Source organism: Labrus bergylta, chromosome 18 (genome assembly GCF_963930695.1).
Source record: "Labrus bergylta chromosome 18, fLabBer1.1, whole genome shotgun sequence".
Classification (NCBI taxonomy): domain Eukaryota; kingdom Metazoa; phylum Chordata; class Actinopteri; order Labriformes; family Labridae; genus Labrus; species Labrus bergylta.
Window position 1 is genome coordinate 18,027,675 of NC_089212.1, and position 10,877 is coordinate 18,038,551.

Sequence of the window (10,877 nt, forward strand, 5' to 3'; positions counted from 1 at the left end):
TTCTCTCCCCCCTGACATTACTCACACTTCAGCTGTTCTCTGGACTCAGTCCCGCTCACCTATCGTCGTTTATTGAATATCAAAGCGCACAGGTGAGATCCAGTTTATTATCAGAATTTAAAAAATGACAGTTCTAGCCATTTCTTCATCTAATAAGAAATCTTTTCAGGTGTTCCACTTATTTAACAGAACAGACACACAAACCTTTTTTTTTCCCAGCTTGAAAAAGAAAACATTTCCAAGTTCAATATTGACCTTTATCTTTGATAAAACAGTGTCATCACACAGAAGGCCCATTGTGTATTCAGTTTAAACGACCAAAACTTTGTCTTTGAATTTTTGAGGATGTCACCTCTAAGAGCCAACATCAAAGCTGCTGCTTACAAGAACAAGAATGAATATTTATATGTGGACAAGAGGTCCTAAAAGTAGACTCTAATATGATTCAGAGCCAAAACCTTCTTTTAAATACTGAGCTCATGTACACATTTGCTGTACAGAACTTGAATTTTCCCTTGCTGCTGCTTTAAATGTATATTCCTCGACAATTCCAAATGAACTGTCTTACTTTTTACTCAAGTCATTTTCTAAGAAAACAAAGGAGTAGTTTTGTGGCAGTTTAAGATTTAACAAACACAACCCAAAATTGGTCTTTTAGAATGTGACGCAGTCTGAAATAGTTCATTCTTGTTCTTATATTACATCTATTAAGCACACCAGATCCTAAACAACTTACAGTGCAACCCACAAGTAGATACAACCCAAAAATCACGAGATGAACATGACTTAAATAGCAAAATTTAAGATGCAATTGAAAAGACTTATTCAGCATTTTTCTAAAGCTGGTAAAGAACTCTAATGTAGCTTCATAACTTGAGCCATATTAAAGCAACTGTGGGCTTTTTAGCTTGTTCTAAAACAAATTAAAACTGATTTCTCTAAATTACCTGTATGAGGAAAAAAGGACCATCAGCAAGAAGATAACCAATTTTCTATATAGTAATATTTAAGGCCCCTTCTACTACTAAAATGTACCTGTTATCACGGCAAAACGGAGTAGAATAAAATATATGGCGAAATGTCCCCTTAGGGCTTCCTTACTTTTGTCAGTTAAAGACAGCAGGATGTTTTTGTAAGAGAATTCTATTTACATATACAGGACAAGGTCTAATCTAATCCGAATGTGTTTATAAAGCATTTAAAAACAACAAAAGTGCTGTACAATCAAACATAATAAAACACAATGAAACACAGACCAATGTAAAAGCAGCAGGTCATGAAAAGTAAAAAGTGTTAAGACATGTAGGAAGGGATAAAAAGAATAAAAGCATACTCTCAAGCAGAGTTGGCTTCTTCAGTCCTAATTAAAATAACATGGGCAGCAGCCACAGAACATCTTCTTGAAGGGGTTGTTTTTATCACATTCAGTTGCTCTCTCCAGTCGAACTGCCGCCTCCTGAACCAGCACTTCAGTATTTTGAACATTTTGCTGGATGTTTTCGATGCCTGCCCCCTGCTCCTGTACCAACAAAGCCACATCCAGAAAAAGCTCCTTGGTCGCCTCAATCCTCTTTTCCAGCTCCAGCAGCTCTTTGTGTCGGCTCTCAATCTGCACGAGGGCTGAGCGAGCCGTTTTTCCCTCCCCCTGGACGCTGAACACATTCAACTCCCCGCTCTCCATCATCTCATCCAGCTCCCTTTCGCTGACCTCCCTGCCCACCACCTCCATCTGCCTCTGGATCTGCTGTTTACAGGCCTCCCTGTGGTTCATCTCTGTGTCGTTATAGTTACACATTACTTCTCGCAGAGCGTTGCTGAGACACTGGTACTGAGTTCGAGCGATGCGTACCGTGGGGTCAGCGGTGCCACGCTGCTCCTCCAGTTCCTCTCTTAGATCACCCATCATGTGCAGCATCTGCAGCACAGCCTCACCCCTGCGTTTAATGTCCGCCCCGATTGCATTTGGGTCCCTCTTTGTCGCACTGGAGAATGAGGTCTGATTTAAGGTCTGGTAGTTCACATCTCTCAGCTCACTGATGTCATTCTGGATCTGCTGGGTTTCTAGACCAATCTGATTGGCCATCTGCAGGACAGAGTCCAGGTTCTGTTCAGGAGGTGATGAAGACCTTGATGTTGATGCTGTTGCTGCATCAATGTTTTGCTCTGAGAAATTGTCCAATTCTACTGTACTGAAACCCAGAGCATCGATCTGCACCTGATGGAGGTGCCCCAGCCGGTCTCTCATGTCTGAAACACAAACGACACAAAAGCCAACAAGAGAAGAGATTTGAATTCATTCATCCGGTTGTGAGAATATTTCCAACATGTCTAGATGTGAGGTCTCTTTATAAGTTTATTCTGATGAGTAACAGGATGATTGAACTTGTTTCTATGACCCTCAAGGGGGGCAGGTAAAAAATGTACTTACAACACTGACACTTGAGTGTATCACCTGTTGTGATACACACGAAAGAGTGAGACAATCTCTTAATACACTGCACCCTACATTCCCCACCTTTCAAAACATGTGTGTCATGCATTTAACCTGAACACTGCTATAGAACAGTTTCATATGGAAACATGCAGCAGATACAGAGCAGGCTCATCGTTCATCCGTCCAAATGAATGGAAGTTGAATATATAGATTCTTTTTTGCTCTCTTTCTGGTCTCCACCAATTTCTGAAGAAAAGCTGTGACTTTTTTAGCCTCTTCATGCTTCTCTATGCTCATTAGCGTGTCGCTAACTTTGTCTGTATAATAATGTTTGATACTGAGCTAACGTACTGTGAGTTTTTGAGCTTTTCATATATGTTCTCCAGTGCAATTAAAAACAAAAAACGCTGATGTTAACAGGGAGGGTGAACAAAAACAGAATAGCTTATAGTTGTAAAGCCATAACAATGAGCTAATCAGCAAAAAAAGGGGAAGCTGCAGGGCTTAGCTGTAATTCTCAGTGGATTAATCAAAAGGAACTACACCTTCTACTTAAAGCTAATTAGTAATCTTCGGCTTTACTCAAAGCTTTTCTTCTTTTCTGGTTAAATATCATAATAGTAACAATTGTTCAACTGAAAGAATCTGAGGAGTTAAGAGCTCACACTCCCTCTGTTAAAATAACCCACAATTGGGGCGCCAGTAGCCTAGCAATTGGTGCCCAATGTACAGAGGCTTTAGTCATCAAGAGCGGGCGGCTCAGGTTTGTCTCCAACCTGTTGGTCCTCTCCCGCATGTCATTCCCCACACTCTCTCTCCTGGTTTCTGACTGTCAGATACAGCTGTGGCTGTTTACACCTCACTTTTACATCCATCCTGGGTGATCTGACCACAAGTGGATAGCCTAAATGCTAGGATGCCTACCTATGCCACCTTGAGGATGGCTTGAGATCTGACAGCTCAGACCGTATGGAGGCGGTCTGGCATACATTTATCCACATTGGTTTGGAAGTGTACAGACTCATTGCCCTGCTGAGTGTAAACAATGATGCATCAAGTCTTTTGAAACAGGCAGGCACTGATTTAAAGCTTGAGAGCTGTGGCTCAGGGGTTGAGTCGGTCGTTTCTCAACTGGAAAGTTGGGGTTCGATCTCCAGCTCCTGCAGCCACATTTCGAAATGTTCTTGGGCAAGACACTGAACCACAAATTACTCCTGCTGCTGAGTCAGCGGGGTGTATTTGTGTATGGATGGAATTAGTTAATACTGATGGTCACTTTGCATTGAAGCCATGCAGCCTCTGCCATCAGTGTGTGAACGGGTTAGCGCTTTGAGTAGGTAGAAGACTAGAACACAAGCTCATGTCAATTTACCAATCTTGTTTGCCTGTGAGGCAGGTAAGTGATGTATGAATTCAAGTGCTCAAAGTAGACACATTGTTAACGGAAAGTGAAAATGCTCATACTTAAGTGCCATCCACTTGTTATCCGATCACCCAGGATGGATGTTAATGGAAACTATAAAAGGGCCAGAGCTTCATATTAAGGTGCCAACAGTTGAAAAAAAAAAGTGGCAAAGCACGCTGAGATAAAAGAATGAAGAAAGTATGTGGCCTGAGGACATTTTAAGTAAAGACACGATTTCTAGAAGTCGTCACTTTCCACACCTCTGTCTGATGAACTGAAAACCATTGCTGTTTGCCAGTGAATCAAAGCTGTTCCACAAGTTTAGCCCTTTTATAGCTGCACAATTCTGCACTAGATTTGACCTATAGTAATTTTTTAAAAATATATTCCCATTCCTCTTAGTCCATACCTGCTTTCTTTGATTTTAAACAGTGTCTTATTTTGTGCTTTGTTCATTGACTGTGTCGTTTCCAGGATACTTTACAAAGATGTAATTACAGGCTGACGAGTAGATTGATCCGTGATTTGTGAAATATCTGTACATCATACTGAACATCCGCGCTCAAAAGCAAGAAGTCTTATTATAAAGGCAGACATAGTCTTGTATGTTAAAAGACTTACAAACTGAAAAACAAGTATGAGGCAAAGATTGATTTGGTGAAGTAAAGAAGCATGTTGTAGGGTTTAATGCCTCTAAAACAGGCCTCAGTAAAGGAGGGAGGAACATGTAGAACCTTGATAGGTGTATCAGCCATGCTCGTTTTCCGACCTGGTGTCAGGTAATCTTACATGAATGTGTCCAACCTGCTCAGACATTTAATCTCCACTTAGGACTTACCAAACAAGTTTGCAAACAGAAAAGCGTAGTACATGAGTATCTCTAGATGCATAGTATGTGTTTTTAAGTGAGGCAGGATACTGATTTGGGTGTTTTAAGATAGATTGTAGCAAAACAGAATCATTATCCAGACAAAAAGTATTCGTTTCATTTTTTGTTACACTAGGACAGGCCTTGATTTCCTCACATTTATGCCAAAGAAATGCCATCTCAGGCCAGCAAGAATAACGTAGAATATAGTCACATCTGCTGTAAAACAGTAGTTATATCTTACTTGTAAGTTAGAAGATTTTCTATCAGAGGTTCCAAGGCTCTTCTTCTTCTGTTGCAAAGGTTGATCATATAAAAGTGAATCAGTCCGACAGGAAGCAGGACGACTGTGAACAAAGAAGGTGTTTGTAAAAATCATCTCTCTACACATCTGTTTAAGAGGAAATGTTTTCAGAAACACAACTTTCTGCATTCCTGCTGCATCACATGGAGGCACGTGCATACAGTGAAAACAAGCCTCAGGAGGTTTCTTTATAAATATAATAAACAACATTTTCTTGTTTACATTTTTCTATATCTTAAGGCAACGAATGGTTAAGTATTTTTCATTTATTGTCTGATTTTTGAGGGGAAAGAAGTAAGAGATAGCATCACAGAAGTGAGCAGGCACTGACAGGGACACTGAAAGTATGTAGAAAAAAAGGGGAGGTATTTCAGATAAGTTATCTTCCAAAAGGAGGCGGGACTGGTCATCATAAATGATAACAAATCATGACAAAAATCTTGCAGGAGTCTCGTCTGCTCTGCCACTCTTACAGACAGAACTCTAATCCAACTTTCATGAAGTATAATCTAACAAAAGACTCCTTCTCCTCCTGGCATGCTATGAAACCACCAACTGTCAGGTGCTTATCAGTCATGAGGCCAGAAAAAGAGTCAGAGGTATGTTTGAAGCAGGAAAACGGATGGTTGAGTTGATGCGTAGGAAGTTTCACAGTAATCATTTCCTCTGCCAGCTGTGGTTTGAGTGTGAAAAGTTATTTCCAACAGCCTCCATGTGTTTGAGTCACACTGGCTTGTTTCTCGGTGTGTGGGTGGGGGGGGTTTCAATCAAAGTTGATGTGTCACTAAGCTGGGCATGCACACTGCTGCTCCATGCAGTACGATGAATAGAGAGATCAGCCAGGCAGACACACACAAAAACATCAAGCAGAAATTATAGTTTGTTGTCGTTCTGTTCAGGTTATTTCCCCTTATGTCTAAAGAAAGAAATACTGGTATAAACTGACGTGCCCATACAGTTTACCTGGTTACATATTTTCAAAGTGGGAAAAAAAACTTTAAATAGCTAAATATTTTTTATGAACTCCTTTAGCCATAAAACTAAACTAAGAAGAATATCTGATTTATAACAACTGTAAATAATTTCAATCCAAAAAGCCTGAATTTCATAGAATTTTCTATGAAACTATTTAAAGCTTTACCACCAGATGGCAACAAGAGCTGCATGTGCCCCATCATTCAACGCCTCCTGTTCTCAACAGTGAGTAAATACAGACGTTTGTTTTTTGTTCTATAGAATAATTATTTTCTTTAACAGTTTGTAAAAGATCTTTAAATGCTGACTGAACACTCAGCCTCAGTTGTACGTCAAAGGACACAAAACTTCCTCTGTTTGAGACAATAATCTGAAATGTGAATGAGTGTTAATTTCATTTTGTCCAGCAGATGTCAGTGGTACAACACTACTTTTTGTACTTAATACATTAAGGCAGGTCATCGTCCCAGCATATTTTGCATATAGCATATTATTTTTTTCTGTCTTTCTGTCTTTTGGCTTCTGTTGTATTTTACACCTTTTACAGACTTTATGTGTTTTACAGTGTTTTTGTATTTTGATGTTTTCTACAGTGTTCTGATGTGCTGTTTTTATATTTTTTGTGTTAAATGCATATTACTGTGTTCCCTTGATTTTTTTTTATGTTTTCAAGTGTTCTTATATTTTTTTTGTGTTTATACTTTTACCATTTCAATTTACTGGAAAGAATGTCGGTGAAATTTGTTTGTGTTTTTTGTCATATGTTCTATGAATAAAACTAATGTATTCGTTTACCAAACCAAACCAGGGACTAACAAAAGGTTAAGTCTTATCATTGAGTAATTTAAAAACTCTTCTTTAGTTGTGTGTGAAGAGATATTCACTGATTTATGTGAAAAATAAAGAATTCAAACTTAAAAGCCATTTGCATGTATTAAATGTCAAATCAATTGAAATTATACACGTAAGCAGCCGACAGGAGGCCGTGATTGGTAAACACACTCATTACTACTACTTTGTTTTGCCTTTCTTATTTTCAAAAACCTTTTGAAATACAAAGACTATGATGTATTCATATATTCTTCGTTATAAAATGTTTTTGGAAAAAGCATAAGACCAGATCCCTTTTTTTACGAGAAGTTTCATTCCTTTTGACACCTTCTTTTTCTCATTATCCCAAAAATCACTTTATTCATTTTTCCATAATCGAGCAACAAATAATCTAACAAATCGTACATTTTAGTTAAACTTGAGTTATTTATACATTAAATCTGCTGAGTATGAGTAGTTTATGATCATAAACTGAGTTGTCAGTGTTTGAGAAACTGGATTTTCCGTCAACAGGAACTGAGCATGTGATCAGGTGAAATCTAACTTGGCTGTGTAAATGGGGTCAGAACCTCCAGACTGAGGCACAGAAACACTTGGAAACGGTTTATTGTGAAGGAGCCAAGAATGTTTATTAATCATGGATTTGAAATCTGTTAAAACCCAGAGGACAAAGGTATTTTTTGTGCTATAAACCTTGAAGGTAACCTAGTTTGCCCGTGAAATCCCTCCACCATGTCAGCGTTTGTCTTTTTGAAAATAAAAGGTTTACCCTGTGTTCTTAATAGGCCTCCATGATTGTTACACTGAAGTGGGTCAGAAGAGCAGCTCTTTTTTGTGTGTTTTCCCACATGACCCATGTAAGACTCTGCTTCCCTCTTTCAGACTGTGTTTAACTCAAAATATATAATTTGTAGATGACTGTGTTGACTTAAATATAAAAAATATGAGAAACTGGTGTTAATTTGAAAAGTAAAGTAATTTAATGTTTCTGGATAACTCTGATTTTAAGGTTATTATCTGTGTAACATGTCATGTTTAATCTCATTTGTTTGGCTACTTTGTGTAACTAAATATCAAAACTCCACTGACCTTTATATTTTCTATATTGGGAGCTGTAAGGTGCCTCTGCGGGGGCCAACTGGTGGTCGGAGTCGGCTTGTGAGTCTGAATCCTCAGGAAGACCATCAGGGGTGGATTGTAAACAGAATCCATTTTGATTAGGCAAGACCAGCAGGTAAATCTGAGTCTGGTGGGACAGTAAGACTCTGTGATCAGCGACTTCAGAGCATGGGATTCTTGTGTGCACGCAGAGCTGATTACTTATAGTAATGGTTCAGAAACAACAGAATTCAGTGTTAAGTGTTGAACTCTAGTGACTGTGGCTGGATTTTACAACCACCATCCCAGCACCCCTGGGTGGGGTTTCCAAGGCACCATAGAGCTGCTCCTCACACAGGCGGCGCAAGCTGTGAGCCTAAATCAATCTCACGCAAGCGGGTGACTCTGTGTCTGTGGGGAAGATAGGACTGTAATCAGAGTGGGAGGCACAGAGAGGGACTTCAGAGCAATATAACATTGAAAGGCGCAAATTAAAAAGTCGGAGGATATTTATTTTGTATTTGAATTTATTATTTTCGCTTCATGTCATATTTCTTTATTTCCTCTGGATCTTATTGTTATTTTAAAACATATTTTGATGTTGAATCTTCTCTGTGATTGTTCTTTTTAGTGATTTTTAAACTTTCTCTTTTAATGTCTCTTTTTCCCTTTGTCATAGTGCTTTTGAGGTCTTTGTCTGAAGCACTTTGAATTCCCTTGTTGCCAAAATGTGCTATATGAATAACCTTGATTTGACTATATTACTGTAAGTACAAAGCATGCACCCCCCCTCCACCCCGTAAATTAAAAAGCAGTCTCTTATAGAATGCAGATTTCAGCCACAAATACCTAAATCTCGATTCCCTAAAATGACCTTGTACAAAAAAAGGTCAAGAAAAAGGTCATGTATACTAATGCAGACCATGGCATGTTATTGCAGTGTATTACATAAGGCCTCAGGAGTTCAGTGCCTGTGATCTGTGGAGAAAACATCAGCTGTTTCCAGTTACTCAAAGTTGTGACTCCAATTATTTTAACTCCCTGGCTTCAGACTTAGGTTCACAAAACGGCAGCAGTGTCTCAGATCATCTGATCAAATTAACATGAATGCCTGTCATGAGTTTGGAGATGTTCCCCTGTCCTAAGATTTCCCAAGGTCTCACATTCGTTCAATTTAAGTGACCATTACTCTTCTTGTTTAAGGTAAACCTGTGGTCAGATCACAATGTAGCCTGCAGTACAATGGCTTATTTAATTCTACCGTTAGTCATTCAAATATTGCTTTAAAAAAAAAGAAGAGGATATTTTATTGTATTGTGGTTCAAAAGATGTACATTTGAGCTGCTATACCCTTCAAACTTATTTTTAAACTGTTTCTTCTTTAAGAATGGTTCATTGAAAGTAAAATCTGTTTTGATTTAAGGATGACTGACTGAATAGAAAAGAGATAGCAGTGAACTTTATCTTTAACAAAATGTTGACATTAAGCAGAAGACTGCTGTGGTGTGTTAGGATCCTTCAATGCCACAAAGGATTAGTTGGGAATCAGAGCTTAGTGTGACAAGATCTTTGCTAAAAGACTATCTAAATCAAATTGGAAAACAGAAATAGAAAACACAATCCTCTATAGAACCAATGGGTTCTGCACATGGGCCGCCAGAGGTCATCTATGGTTAATGAAGTCAGTTTAAATGTACCTGTTATTCAGGTTACTGTTGCATGTGAAAACTGAAAATGTATTTGTGCTGCATCGCTGTAGGCCCACTTTCACGCAGAGTTTTTGTGTTTGTGAAATAATGAAATAATACTTCAGATTACTTTTTAGTGTTGATCAAAGTTGTGTTATTAAAGGATGTGGACGGCCTCAGAATATTTTTAGATCCCGAAGTGGGCCACAGCATTCTTAACTTTGGGCTAGGGGTTCAGCTCTACTGAGTTAATTCAGACTAAGCGGGGGGAAAAAAGGATCAAGCTACTTGAGAAGTGCACTGGCTCGGCTTTGCTGACATCAGCAAACCATGTTAGCCCTAACAAACACCATGATAATATCAATAATAAGAATAAGAATAATAACTTTACTTATAGAGCATTTTTCAAAATCCAAATAACAAAGTGCTTTAGAAAGACAGCAAAATAAAACAGACATGTTGTAAAATCAAAGCACAATAAGGAATGAGAAATAAATATATTAGAGGACATGAAATTCAAGGATTGTTTTTATACAATAAACTATTTAAAAAAAAAAAAAATTCAAGTTAAACTCAAGAAAAATCAGGAGAGGCTCGTCAGTGAAACTATGTTTAAAGAAGAGATTGAAAAAAGATCAGAGACTTACCTGTTGTCTGACAAGATACAATGAGTTAATTGGTTTGCTTTAAAAGGGGTTTATTAGTTTTCCTTTGGACAGATCCAGACTAGATGTACTAGATAAGTTAATAGGTGGCTGGCTGTATCCTTAAAATTATTGTTCAGATAGTGAAGCGATATTAGTTTTCTTAACTCTCTCAAAAAAAACATTTCACATGACCACTTTCTTTCACATCATATGCAATTTTTGACAAGTTTTATATTAAATATGTTATAGAGGCCTATACGTGAACTGGATCCATTTAAAACACGACAATAAACAAAGGGTTACATTCAATGAACCTTATTTTTCTTTTTCTTTCAGTTAGCAATTCAGATTATTCACAAGTTCAGTTATTCAACATTTGAACTAGTAGAATCTGAAGAACTGAACTAACACATGTGACTCCAGAAACAAACATCAGGTCGACAACCACTGCAGTGTGCTCCTCAAAAGATGTTTTCCAAACACAGATAAGGAAATAATTGGTAGATTCATTAAGCCATATGGTTTATTCCTCGAACAGCCTGAAGTCAGCCCACTTTTGTTTAAAGGTCAAACTCTTCCAAAAACTTTATCTACCCCCCTGTTGGATTTCTTGGAGTTTAATAACCT

At 38.1% G+C, this 10,877-nt stretch overlaps 1 protein-coding gene across 1 annotated transcript; it reads right to left on the bottom strand.

Moving 5' to 3' along the window:
• Positions 1–58: 58 nt before the first annotated feature.
• On the bottom strand, positions 59–5,478 carry LOC109978224 (syntaxin-11-like). The gene is made up of 2 exons (XM_065947758.1): positions 4,952–5,478; positions 59–2,247 (listed from the first exon to the last, which is right to left on the bottom strand). Exon 2 carries the CDS (start codon positions 2,243–2,245, stop codon positions 1,361–1,363), a length of 885 nt encoding a protein of 294 aa, XP_065803830.1. The 5' UTR covers positions 2,246–2,247; positions 4,952–5,478; the 3' UTR covers positions 59–1,360.
• Positions 5,479–10,877: the final 5,399 nt, after the last annotated feature.

Coding starts and splice junctions, on each gene's coding strand:
- LOC109978224 (XM_065947758.1), bottom strand. CDS start 2,245: ATGAGAGACCGGCTGGGGCACCTCCATCAGGTGCAGATCGATGCTCTG.